Below are 14,669 nucleotides of genomic sequence, written 5' to 3' on the forward strand. Positions count from 1 at the left end.
AACTCGGCAGCAAGGCCACTTTCGCCCAGCCAAAGGCATGGAAAAAACGTCAGATGTGTGCATGCCCACGTGCCCTCCGCCCCCCCCCCCCCCACACACCATACATACCCCCCCACCACCATACACACACCATACATACCCCCCCCCCCCCACACACACCCATACATACCCCCCCCCCCCCACACACACACCATACATACCCCCCCCCCCACACACACACACCATACATACCCCACACACACACACGCATGAAGACATGACAAACAGAGACATCGACAGTGTAACTGATCAGAAACCAATTATCGCATTCTACATACCATGTACATGTACGTCTTGGGGCTGTACTTTCACATTCGGATTCATCACAGTGAACGGTTTCTGATACAGCTCAGCTTGATGAACAGAATCAGCAACCATGCTAGCTCTGAATAGAGAACATAACATGCACAACAACAAACACAGAAAACAACATGTTACTGAGTACTTGCCATTTAAACTTTCTGTGTTAGATCTGCTATGCCTGAAAAACGTGAACAAGCATTGTGAGTTTGTGGCCTGGAATTTTGGAAAGGAATGGTTGACATGGAAATGTTATACATCTTGTTCAGGTGCAGTGTTATACACAACCTGCATGCAGAATAACCTCAAACATTTTTCCATATGCACAGTCCTACTTAGCAAGATAGAACAGTGAGTGAGTTCTGGATTGAACCCGGTCATTCCGGTGGGCAAGTCAGGACATGATGCATTCGGATGCTCTCTGCAGCTTCCTTTCAGGACCAAGTGTGTGTTGGGAAACTATCACGACTAAAGACAGCTCTGAGCAATGCCTGCGTGGATATACAGGGACACCACAGTGCCTGGGTGGGTATACAGGGATAGTGCAGTGCCTGGGTGGTTGTACAGGGATAGTTCAGTGCCCGGGTTGATGCACAGGGACGGCGCAGTGCCTGGGTTGATGCACAGGGACGGCGCAGTGCCTGGGTGGTTGTACAGGGACTGGGGCAGCGGTGACTGCAGTTGGATCCCTCGACAGGTACCCTGATGCCGTCAATCCTTTTCTGCACCTTGTCCTCACCCACTTACTGAGGTGTGGTGAGCCCATAGTGGGATCATTTTCAAGTCCACCCAGAGTTTTGGGGATTTCAAGGGGTGTCAGCCGTTGGGCGGTTCAATAGCCAATTGAGTCATCTTTCCAAGATTCCTTTTGAGTCTCTCCCCTCTCCCGGGGAGACCCACGTGACCAGTTTTGGTAATGAGCAACAAGTACAAGTACAAGTACAGGGACAACACAGTGCTTGGGTGGTCTTACAGCGAAAGTGCAACAGAGCGAGGAAGCTCAGAGAGGCAGATTATACGAGATACCAAGCAAGCAATAAATCTCAGCAGCGGCTAAGCACATAATTATGCAAGTCGCCGTACTAAAATTGGAATACACCATATTATGATGCTACAGCTCCTTCATGAAGCTGAGCTAATGAGCTGCAGATTTTTTGTTTGTACATATAGCCGACTCCACTTATAACACACTCGCATATAGCGAATTCAGTGATATAGCGAACCATTGTCCATGTCCCTGTTTGAACCCATACAAAATTGACCCTTGGTGGTGAACCGGTTTTGTTTAAAAAAATCTTGTAGGGCAGAGTGATACCCAATTTCACTCACACTGTCATGGGTCACATGACAGTCATGACGTGTTGCTTGTAGGGCACGATTGCATCTCTGTTCTCCCGCACACTGGTGTTCGTTTTATCAGGAGTCCACTGCATAACGTTCTCTGTATCTATTTTCCTCTTTTCATGCATGTTTTCTATTTGGCGTGTGCAAGCCGCGTACATGCTGTATAACGGATATTTCTGGCGGGCATAAATACCCTTCTTTCTTTTCCTAATGTTGATGGTCTTCTAAGACCGCAACATCGAACAGTAAATAAGTTGGAGTTGTTACCGGGAACAGCAGTGCTCTCTTACCCGGGAATGTTAGGTTTTTCTTCCGAACACTGCACAGGCATATGTGCAGGTCTTGGCGGTGCTACACCTTCCCAGTGAGATTGATCAGCCTTTCCCGGTGACTCCCTGCCACTCTCCTCCGTCATCATGGCCACACTGGATGGTCGGGTACGTGCAGCTCCCTGTGATGCATCAGTACCCGCTGTATGTACTTGCTGTGGTCTTGTCCTTGGTGCAGTGCTATGTAATCCTGTACTGTGAGCTATTGGTACTGGCGGGTACGTGCCCTCAGACCCGGGCATTCCATGGAAAGCACCATCACAGGATTCGTCAACTGAGCAGCATAACAATATAGAAAAGAAAGAGCTGTGACAGTGCATGGCACCTCATGAACTCAGCACATATTGGCCAACATGTAGTTCATATCATCGTCTAACTAGACTTCACCTGAACCAAGACAGAGAGAGAGAGAGAGAGAGAGAGAGAGAGAGAGAGAGAGAGAGAGAGAGAGAGAGAGAGAGAGAGAGAGAGAGAGAGAGAGAGAGAGAGAGAGAGAGAGAAGAGAGAGAGAGAGAGAGAGAGAGAGAGAGAGAGAGAGAGAGAGAGAGAGAGAGAGAGAGACATCATATGTATTATATAGTAATATGTTCATAAGGTCACAGTGACTGAATACTTTCATGCTTGGATTAGCAGCTCAAAAGGGTAGGACGAGATGGCCGTAGATATTTGTAAACCTCACCGGCAATACTTCTACAATTATCATTCCCTCTGGCTAGCCGATAGTGCTCTCAATAAGCACCCTTCCTGAGCCATGGTCCTCGCTTTGTCCATGGTAACAGAAGCCATTGAAAATACTAGTGTTGAAATGATCTCACCAGATACTCGTTAGTCGCTCGCCAGAAACTCGGCTCGTTTGTGCGGCCAGCTCGTTTGCACTAACGAACACCGTACACCGTACTCCGTACACATGGCAGTACATGTCGACCGGAGAGTTGTAAAATATTTTACGACTCCATGGTCGATCGAGAGTCCAGTCCCGCGCAAAGTGAAAATCACTCGCAGTTACAGTGACTGTATGCCTGCACGACACTTGAGTTGTTTCAGTTGTCGTTGCAGCTTTGGTGGACTCTAGTGATGTCTTGTTCCGCATCTGCTGACCTGTCGCAGGATATGCTTCGGTGACCTCTGCATTCGAGTGAAAGTTACGCTCAGTCGTTTGGAAGTTTTCTCCCGCGATGCAGCGAAGCCCAGGGCTACTTGCAATCTTTGCAAAGCGGTCTATTCTTACAAAGGCTACTCGACGACGGCGCTGAAAAGACATCTCGACACCAAACAGCAGTCCGAAGTGAAGCAGCAGCAACCCCAAATGCCAGCGTGCCGGCGGTGATAATTTGAACCAGCTGAAAAAATCGAACTTAGAAAATTTTTTATTCAAAAAATCATATTTGCCACATCAATGAAACTCGTTAGCTCGCTCGATAGCTTGCTCGTTAGTGGAACTGATCGCTCGTTTGTTATAGATACGCTCGTTTCAACACTAGAAAATACTGGCATCACATGTCAAATCCAGCCTTGATCCTAGAGGGTGGTGGCGTTCCCACGGCGGATGCGGAAAACTCGGCTTCTAGCCGAGTCTCATGCGAACCGTGATTTATTTTATTTTATTAATTTATGTCAAATGCCCTCTCCGAATATCACCCAGCTACATTGCTTATAAAGTCCTCAATGCTAAACACTACGGAATAGTGGTACATGTAGCGACCTAGGCAATTATTGTACAACGAAGTTGTTTCCTCCAACCCAGGAGCCCACGCTTCCCCCTCCCCCCGACTTGGCACTTGACTGACTCACGCCTGCCATCCAGAGCACACGAGAAGCTCATCGAACCTTCCACTCGGCAAACCTTCAAGAAAGCACCAAGCCAGGTCAGCGGGAAAAGCGCGAGCTCCAGGGTGGGAGCAAACAACTTCATCATGCTAAACACCACAAGTTATACACTATTGACACCACACAGTTCTCTCTACAAGTATTCTAGCAAAATAGCTCAGTATGGCCATACCAGGGTATGTGCCAAATAACTGTTACCTTAGCATGTCCATACCCATGCATGTTTTAAAACTAGCAACCACATCATCTGAACACATGCTTTTCATGGGCATTCAGTGGCTGCGTTCGATTATGCACTTGAATCGATTCAAGTCGTTTGATTTTCATGTCATAAGCCCTGGAATCGATTCGGAATCCATACACCCTATTCACATGGGGTGATGTGAATAGCGCGAATCGATTCGTGAATCGATTCGCGTGCATAATCGAACGCACTCAGTGAGTATGCTGGCATTCTAACATCAGAACTCATGGTCTTGCTGGTCTTACCTGAGCTAACGGTGCTCATTCCGTCAGCCTTGGTGTCTTGCAATGTGCTGGCGTCTCAACGTAATCAGTGTGGCATGGTATTATGCATACCGATTACATAGTACCTGGCATGGTGCAAGCTGTCACAAGTAATGGACAGCTCAGTTCCTTTCTCTTCCTCTGAAGAACAAAAAGAAGGCAAACCTACTGAATTTCAATGGGCAGAACCAAACAAGAAGATATGCTTTAGGTCACAGAGAGAGAGAGAGAGAGAGAGAGAGAGAGAGAGAGAGAGAGAGAGAGAGAGAGAGAGAGACAGACAGAGTGAGTTGACCGCACATACATGAATTGTGCAGACATCATTCCCTGGATGATGCTCTGTCCCCAGGAACACCCTTGCCTGCATTGGCCGAATTGCTAGATACATGAACAAAGAACTATGGCCATTGATACATGGGTTGCGTTCACTATTGTTTCAAGAATCTCCCCTTGCGCTATACTCTATACGTATGGGTCACTGGAATATCGACTCATGTGGGTGCACGCCATAGTTACACGAAAATACCATGGCGGGCCGGCAGTGTAGTTAAGGATGAGTCTGCAATTTATCAATCACTGTACTGTATCTCAGAAAACTGTGAGGCCTTACTTATCCCATGCCCTTATCCAGTTACAATAACAGCCAGTCAGACATCCTTACTTATCCCATGCCCTTATCCAGTAACAATAACAGCCAGTCAGACATCCTTACTTATCCCATGCCCTAATAACCAGTTACAATAACAGCCAGTCAGGCATTCGTAGCAACACATTTATAGGAAACACATCGATTACAGGGTGAACTGTTTCACAGTCATTGTGGAAAGCAAACATGTCCACTTGAGCAAAGTCTCACTCTACTACAGGGATTAGGCCTGGGTGAATCCATAACTTAGTGTAGTTTAGTCAAAACACAAGTTATTAGCGGAGCCAAATCGACCTTGAAACTTTGGTATTTCATGACTACACAACTCATTTGTGCCTCACAGCAAACATTTCAAGCATTTTCAACACTCCAGAATTTACTTCTTTTGAACCATGTTTTATTCAGCTGTGTCGTCTTCCACGAAGACAGATCTTGTTCCAGCTGATATCGTCCCAAGAGAGAAGCAGCAGTGATACAAGTATTTGCTCGGGGTCTGCCCCCAAATGATAAAGAATTTTCATCACTAAACAGTGGCGGATCCAGGGGGGGGGGGGGGGGGCAGGGGGCCTGGGCCCCCCCTTTGAAAATTTCGACCTTGGTCTAGGATTACAGTAGACTGTAGAATGAGCGCTCAAATGACTTGGCGTGTCAAGTGGGTCACGCGTGCTGGGTACTTTTATACATGTCCGGTCACTCCGCGTACATGGTGTCACGCACTGAGTCTGTACTACTACTAGTACTAGTCAGCGCGCTGTGCACCGCGGTGTACAACTACTGTACGCACTGCGACCTGAGGACACGGCCGCACTTCAAACATGTGAAAAACGTGCCAAAAATGCAGGGCCTGGTACACCTGTACATAGTGCAGCGATCGCGTTGGGCTGAAGTCCTGTATGGTGCACGTTGCTGTCGACTTCGTCCTTCATTTTCTCTTTTTCACTTGTCAGAAACTACAAGTAAACGCTCTCTAGCTTTCTACTTCGCTTGTAGCCAACGGGTTACCTTCAGATATGAGATGAAGAGGAAAGGGTCTGACACCAGGTCGTTCTTCAGTGGACCGTTAGATAAGAGAGCTCGCGTTGGAGAGCCGTCCAAAGGTCCGTCGCGGCCGCTGTCGAGTGGAAATGTTCCAGTGCAGTTTGAAATGTCGTGAGAATGGAATAAAACTAGGGACCGGCGGATTCTGCTCGAAAAGGTGGCATATTCTGCTCGAAAAGCAGTGAAATTGGCAGAACCATACAAACCTTATGGCGGGCAATTCCTCGAATTCTGCTCCATTTTTGTATCCACATACCAAACATCCATGAAACTTACCAGAAAAAGTACAGAATTCTGCCAATTTTTCAGAAGAACATCCGCCGGACCCTAAATACAACAGCTCTTCACAACTTCAGGACTTTGTTGTTGTTGTATTTGTTGTTTTGTTTTGGGGGGGGGGGGGGGGATACCTTGGGCCCCCTCTTCGGCCAAGTCCTGGATCCGCCACTGCTAAAGCCATCACCATCACCATTTTTAATGGTTGCAGAGCAGATCTTGAATCCGTAGCAAAACGAAGTTCTAACGTATTATACTCGTTCCCCCATTGTGTATTATCACATAGATCCATTGGGAGCCGCCGTGACACATAGTACATCTAAATAGGCTAGTCACCCTCAGCCCTGGCAAGGCACTCTATTCTGAGCACTCCGCTTAGACCAGGCATGTAGTATGGTAATGCGCATAGACACCCCAAGCATGCACTACTACTACTACTAGTATGGTGATGTTCATAGTTCATGCATGCACTATGTCGATGCATAGACCATGCATGCACTATGTCGATGCATAGACCATGCATGCACTATGTCGATGCATAGACCATGCATGCACTATGGCGATGCATAGACCATGCATGTACTATGGCGATGCATAGACCATGCATGTAGAAACCGGTAATGACTACCCATGTTACTATATGACTGTATTAGAGGCTGCGATCATGAAAATGTTTCTACCGACTAACAGTTACTAGGACACTCGCCAATACTCAAAAGACGTATACAATCAGTTTGAGGCCTTGATAGTGATAGGCTTTGCTTTACCCTTGAATGCTCTCACAATACCAGTAGCAAATGAACTAATTCTATGGGAGGCTCAGGCCGACAGTCGTACAGTGCCACATCAGCAGTGCATGCAGACACTATTACTAATAAAATAACGTCACTTTACAGTACATTCCGTCCAGCCATTTCAAACACAGTCATACAGCTCCTACGATGAGATTTCTGTTCGAAAATCATTACAGAGCAAATGTAGCACAAATATGTCGGAGTAACATTCAACAACTGCACAGAACAGAATAGATAATCTACGTACGACCATGGAGGCAAGCAAGTGGGATTCAGCAAACAAACAAATTTTGACTTACTCATTCAGGAAATCAGATTGCACACAGCTATTTCATTCACCTTCTCCAGCACGCCGCTCGCAAAGCTAGCGAGCTACGCAGACAACGACTGAATAGTCAATCCGTTCAAGTTCACCTCACCTCTACAACACTGAATTGCAAAACTAGTCCAGAGTACAGGAGCAACAGGAAACACACCTCTCCAGATGACGTACATAAAATAGCGCATGTACTATCTTTGGCAGTGCAAGGAAGGAAGCACGACAACTCAAGCCAAGACAGGCAAGAGTCAATACTACAAACATACAGTCATGTAGTGAGCTAGCTGATGCAGGCCGTGTGACGGCGTGTGTCCAGTGCCAGTGACCCAGAATGCCAGATCCTCACTATCACTATCACTATCAGTGACAGTCAGTCAGTGGTGATGGCTTGCCGCCGAGCGCGCCGCTCAGCCCCAGACGGACCTACTACTCAGTAGTACTGCCACGGTGCTGTCCCTGTTCTACACCGCACTGCATGCAGTGCTACTGGCATGGCTAGTAGTACTGCTAAGTCTTTACTTGTCTGGTTTTTTTTTATGTTCACGCCACTGTCGCTACATGTAGTACGCTATGCATGTCGCGATGGTATCTGTCACGGAGACCCCGCCTAGCCTGGTCCGTCACGGTAAAATCCCTCGACTGTCTGCGAGGATACCGGTATGTGTTGTATGTAGTGCTAGATACATCAGCGCTGGCGAGATGTGATTCAGGTCACTGCAAGTGCAAGTATTTGAAGTACAGTACAGTAGTCTTGTAGTTCGTGGGCAAAGAAATCCGACACATTATTGTGCTGAAAGTAGGATATCATGGGCTCCTACTAGCTAGGCCTAGGTCCTGCGTCCCTCGCAATTTTTTTTTTTTTTTTTTTTTCTGTGAGGAAATTGTTATCAACTCCAAAGCACGAAAAAGGCCAAAAACTAAACCAAGAACATATGCAATAACATGTTATTTATAAAGACAGGACAAGTGAATAATTAGTCAGTCCCTCGCAATGGGTGTTTTTGCCATTTTTGGACCGTGCGCATGATGTTAGATGCAGCGCGCGCTACTTAGTACTTGACTTGCGGGTCTGATTTGTTTGGCCACCATTCTGTTGTTTACCAACCAGTCAAATACTAGTAGGTGCACTCATTGCAGTTTTCACGTTTGACTTTGACTTTGACTTGAGCTTGAGTCCTTTTGACCTCCACCAATCTTCTGCCGCGGACCGCGTGACGTTCGTTATTATGATTATGCATCATATTCATACTCTTGGCTTCAGGATTTGACTTATGAATTCAAAAATCAGTGTCACAATCGTCTCCGGTACATGTGATCATCGCGATTCATGGCATGACAGGTGACTGCAAAATGTCAGTGACATGCATACGATACCACTGTGGCTGGATATAGCTGCGAGTGGTGTCTGGGGTGGACGGTTTGATCGCACCTTTTTTGATGTAAGGGTTTTTAACCCGTTTGCGAGCTCAAACCGTACCACTTCAGTCCCCTCCAGCTACCAGCGTCACGAGCGAGAGAAACGGCGTTGCTATGAGGAGCGAGTCTGTGAAGTCGAGCATGGCTCCTTCTGCCCCGTCGTTCTCTCCACATCTGGAGGCATGGGGAAGTCAGCGACATCGCTATACAAGCGCATTGCTGACATGCTATCGGAAAAGTGCCAGGACCCCTACTCCAGGGTAATGGCATGGATCCGCTGCCGGGTAAGCTTTGCGCTTCTTCGTGCCTGCATTGCCTGCCTACGTGGAGCTCGTCGTCCCATCTTCACTCCCTCCGTCACAGCTGCTTCGGTAGATCTCGTGGTTGCCGAGGCTAGGCTCCGATAACTGAATGATCCTCCTTGAACAGACTCCTGCACTGTTATGAGAGTTCTCCCATTAATATTATTTCTTTTTTCTTTTTTCGTATTATTAGTTTGTTCCTTTTGTTATGATTTCTTGTGTTTTTCACTCGGCTTTATTATCATTTAACTTATTATTTGGTGCACATTAGCGCTACATGGTTTATAATAATTTCCCTTTTTCTTGATTTTGTATTTAGCGCTTTCGAGTGTTATTATTTGTTTTTCTTATTTTCGCGCCACATACAGCTGGCCGCACTATTCAAATAGGGCTTTCAAACGCAAGATCGTAACGTGAAGCAAAAAAAAAAATACCTGTGGCATTGTGCATCGGTGTAGACTGTAGTTTACCGTATTTTCTCCATTAGACGCCCCGGGCTTATATTTTTTCAACCAGTCCGGACCCCGGGCTTATTAGAGACTGGGCTTCTACTACTGGAGACTGAGTTCATAATTTTTCAGTATCCCAGGGACTCAGGGGCACATGTACTTTGGCTATTATTTTCAAAATACAGTAGTATTATCTTACTATAGTTTCCCAGCAGGTACCCTGACGGCAGTGTTGTACTTCCTGGCAGACTGAGTCCGTGTTTTTTTCGATCGGGGGATCACGGACTTGTGCCACAGCATGTGTTTATATGATACTGTGTGACATCAAACATGCATGGGCATAGGGACCGGCGGATTCTGCTCGAAAAGGTGGCAAATTCTGCTCGAAAAGCAGTGAAATTGGCAGAACCATACAAACCTTATGGCGGGCAATTCCTCGAATTCTGCTCCATTTTTTTATCCACATACCAAACATGCATGAAACTTTCCAGAAAAAGTACCGAATTCTGCCAATTTTTCTGCCGGCAGAATCCGCCGGACCCTCCATGGGCATGATCCATAACTAACTTTACACTTCTCCATTATAAGCCCTGCGCTTAAATCCCAGTGGAGACTTGGCTTGTCACTATAGATAATACCGGTACGTTAGTTTAACTTTAAAAAGTTATGATTCAAGTTACTTCTCTTTTGAATGTTTTGATACATGTAAATCATATAACCCGGCAGTCACTAAATTCCTGCTGAAAAAGTGTTAGGTACTACAACCTTTTCCAAGCTGCCCAGGCCCTTTATCTTGCCGCCCTCACTCGATCTCTCTTCCACAATGTAGTTGTTTCGTTCGTCTTTGTCTCCGTCTCTTCGACTCGTCAATAATAAAACGTTGTTCCGGCCGCCTACGTGTTCCTGTTGTCCGTTATGTCTGGAAATATGACTTCCTCTTCGTACCCACCAAAGCATTATGTATGCAGTTGTACCGCATACAGTATACTGTATAGTTGCAATACAAGCAGCTGCAGCATAGGTCCATGTAGAGTCAAATGTACATGTACCGTATTATCTCTAATATAAGCACAGTCTCCAATAATAGCACGTCTCCAATAATAGAACACCTTGGGGCGGCATTCAAAAAATAAAGTGCTCAGTCTCCATTATAAGCACACTGTGTAAATTCGTTATCTGTACCGGCGAAAAAACCCTGAAATGTGTGTGTCTGACATGAATTTGGCATGGCAACAAGCCTCTGATATGAGGTTGAAATAATAATGGAACAGTCTCCAATAAAGAAACGTCTCCAATAATAGCACGGGGCGGAGGTACATTGAAAAAATAAAGGACCGTGCTTATATTAGAGATAATACGGGTCATGCAGTCGTATTTACTCAGCTTTTATTTCTTGTGTACTTGCATACTGGTAATAGTTTAGTCCCACAACCTGCGATAAAATGATCAGCTGCAGCACCTACTCCACTTTTATGTTTATGTATCTATGTCATTCGGATCTTCCCAAGTTGTACAATGTACTGTTGAGATACCGAATTCAAATAAATCAATACCTACCATACGGTATGTCTCATTTTCTCAACAAAATCCACATATCTCCAGACACTGGGGTGAATAATGGAGTGTGGTGATGCATGCAGTGTGAACAGACATATAAAACAACATGTAGATACACACCCTTTTGAAAGATAGAACGCAATACAGTATGAGGACCTCTTTTCTTCCTATGTGCAGAGAGAGAGAGAGAGAGAGAGAGAGAGAGAGAGAGAGAGAGAGAGAGAGAGAGAGAGAGAGAGAGAGAGAGAGAGAGAGAGAGAGAGAGAGAGAGAGTGTGTGTGTGTGTGTGCGCTTGTGCGTGTGTGTGTGTGCCTTGCAAGCTGTTTGAATGGTGTAATCCCAGTACAAGTTTCTATGTTTAACATAGCGTGTTTGCTATCATAGCTTCAGCGATGGACAGGAAAGAGAGAGAGAGTGTGTGTACGTGTGTGTTTGATTGTGTGTGTGTGTGCGTGTGTGTGTGTGTGTGTGTTTGTAGGTGCATGTGTTTGAGAGAGAGAGAGATAAATAAATTGAGAGAGGAAGAGAGTGTACATTTAATCGTCGTAGTAGGGACCATTGGCTACGCAACCTGCCTGCCAGCATGGACACAGGCAATACAGGCTATTGCTGACTGAGTGATACATTACATTGTATTTCATGATTTTTTTACATCACTGCATGCGTCTACTCACACCTTCGTGAGAATGCGTTGGTGGAAAACAAGAAGAATAGTTTCTTGATTGGAGGAAGCAAATCAGCACACGAAGCACAGAAGCCATTATGGTTTCGACTAGGCCTTTCTTACCATTATTTTTCAAGTCAAATACAATGGTGATTAGCAAGGTAGCAAGCAACTTTCACTTTGTAGTTTGGTGCCACTAGTGCTATCTTTTAAAGTGCCATTTTGTCAATGCTCTGACCGCCAAAGTGTCGGTTATAAGGACTTGCTTGCTACCTTGCTAATCACCATTGTATTCGACTTGAAGAGTAATGGTACGAAAGGCCTAGTCGAAACTATAATAATGGCTTCTGTGCTGAAAAACAAGAAAAAAGAAGAAGAAAAAGGAAAAAAGAAAAGACCCTCTATTTGCTGGGTGGATCGTGTACAAGAGTATGTACATAAACGAGTACATGTATTGAGACACCCAAGCCCAAGCCGCTACCACCATCTCGTTTTGACGGATAGTAAGAGGAAAATCCGACACAGTAACTTAAAAGAAATTTCTTAGTCTCGTCCTATCCCGATCAACCCAGCCGGCACAACTATTCTGAGTTTCTGCCGTGCAAAAGCAGGCACCACTCAACGCAACACAATTACACCAAAAACTATCTGGATTTCCCCAACTAACAGAGGCGAGTAGGTGCCAGCTCAACCGGTAATGTCTTGTTTCCTTTCTCCTTTGGCATCTTGAGCCTGAAATAGGCTGAATGCACGGTCAGAAAGTTTTACATTTAGACGCATGGGGAAACCATTTTGAAACCTTGTGCAAGATTTTCCCAGGCTCACAGGAAGTCACTAAGGGCGTGTTCAAATTGTCACTCTTTGACTTTTCGAGGAGTTTCGTTTTTCTGAAGAGGTGGCCTTATTGGCCTCTTCAGAAAAATGAAACTCCTCAAAACTCCACAACCTCATCCGATGGGAGAAGTGGATTAGTTCCGAAGAGTTTGGAATAGCTACGTCACGTAGTACGTGGAGATGGTCGATCTGATCGGACGTCATCATCGCCATGACAATTCCACTGAAAGATTCTAAAATGATAGAAACCGTTCCAATGGGACACTTCAACTAATCTTTCTTTAAATTTGTTTGAACAGTTGATGAAGACAATTCGAACGCGCTCTAAAAACACTCCTAAAATGGAGGAGGGGATTTTGCCTGATTTTCAGAATGTTTCTGCACAGAAAGGAAGCATTGCCAGCGTAAACTAATGGCCACAATTTGTTCATTATAAATGTACAAGTACATGTAGTTTGCACACATATGATGGGTTGCACACATTTTGGATGGGCTTTATACATGTACATGTACATTGTGATGAGCCGCATACACTTTTATAATGGGCTGGCTTTGAAAATTTATTTTTCATTGCTATCAGGTTCTGCCTCTTCTCCTCTGTGCTCCGCTGATGAGTCCACAAAGGACGAAACAGTTCTGTCCGCAGATTGAGTATTTTGCTCCTGCAGTTGAGCACGCTTGTGTAGGGTAGTGCCTTTGTTGTATGCGTTATGCCGAGCTCACTGACTTGTCAGGTTGAGCACTCCGGCAAGGTACGTTCAGGCCTGGTTTAAAATTTGGCTTTGGAAAATTTAGTTTTCATTGCTATCAGGTTCAGCCTCATTTCCTCTGTGCTGCGCTGATGAGTCCACAAAGGATGAAACAGTTCTGTCCGCAGATTGAGTAATGGGCTGCATACAATATACATGTGTAACAGGTAGCCGAGTGGTAGGCGCGGTGCAATTAACACGAGTTATCTTTTATTATTATTCTCTTAGGTACACACCTGGGATATAATTAGAAGCGGCAAATAAATAGGATTCAACTTTCTCTCCGGTGCACACCTAGAGGTTGACTACTTCTTCTTCGAGTTAGCTTTGTCGTTGCTATAAAATCTTCCTCAAAACAGAAATGCGCAGCCGCTTTAATGCAGCAGACGCCGTACGCTTACATACGGAGATACACTAAATATACATCAGGCAAAGCTCCGTATTAGTTCCGTACTACTTCCGTATTGGTCGGGCAGGGATACTACACATGTACATGTACATGATTACATTTTTGAGAGGCTGCATATACCGTAGAATCCCGCGTATAAGCACATGCTCACGCATAAGCCCAGGCCAAGTTTGAACATCACAAAGCTTCGCTGTGCAAGCTCATGCATGTAGGGCCTAGGTCGTACCATTTACGTAGTACATGTAGGGTTTTCTGTTTTGTTTTTTTGTACATTTCAACACAATTATTGGTTGTTTTTGTTTACACTGTGGTTTTCAGCAATGTACTTCTCACTTCCTTGGTACTTTTCAATAGCACATGTTTGATGGTGGCGTATAAGCCCATTTTCTTGTATAACCCCACCGAAATGTCCCTGTGAAACAGATAAGCCCATGGTCTTATCCGCGGGATTCTACGGTATTTTGATTAGCCACATACATTGTACATTGTAATAGGCTGCATTTGTATGTTAACACAAACTGTACAAATTATTTAAATGGTTTCATACATGTACATGTACATACAAATGTACAATATATTTTGAAGGGTTTCATACATGTACATTCTTGATGGGCTGCCACATACATGTACATTTTGATGGGCTGCATACATTTGAATGGTATGTATACGTTTTGAATGGGCTGCATACATTTTGATGGGCTGCATACATTTGAATGGGCTGCATACATTTGAATGGGCTGCATACATTTGAATGGGCTGCATACATATGAATGGGCTGCATACATTTGAATGGGCTGCATATATGGCCCGCGATCTGCTAAAACCACCCTTCGGTGCTGTGTAATTTTTCGGAGAAAATGATGAAAACGT

General features: G+C 45.1%; 1 protein-coding gene across 1 annotated transcript in view; it reads right to left on the reverse strand.

Annotated features, from left to right (window-relative positions):
* The window catches only part of LOC135811561 (uncharacterized), a 21,742-nt gene extending 14,067 nt beyond the window's left edge, over positions 1 to 7,675 (reverse strand). The window contains exons 1-4 of the mRNA XM_065324792.1: positions 7,400 to 7,675; positions 4,329 to 4,487; positions 1,974 to 2,286; positions 318 to 424 (exon numbers count right to left, since the gene is read on the reverse strand). Coding sequence (XP_065180864.1) covers positions 318 to 424; positions 1,974 to 2,286; positions 4,329 to 4,347 — 439 coding nt within the window. The 5' untranslated portion in view covers positions 4,348 to 4,487; positions 7,400 to 7,675. The remainder of the gene's footprint in view (positions 1 to 317; positions 425 to 1,973; positions 2,287 to 4,328; positions 4,488 to 7,399) is intronic.
* Between the last annotated feature and the right edge of the window lie 6,994 nt (positions 7,676 to 14,669).

The sequence above is a fragment of the Sycon ciliatum genome, chromosome 3 (assembly GCF_964019385.1).
Source record: "Sycon ciliatum chromosome 3, ocSycCili1.1, whole genome shotgun sequence".
Classification (NCBI taxonomy): domain Eukaryota; kingdom Metazoa; phylum Porifera; class Calcarea; order Leucosolenida; family Sycettidae; genus Sycon; species Sycon ciliatum.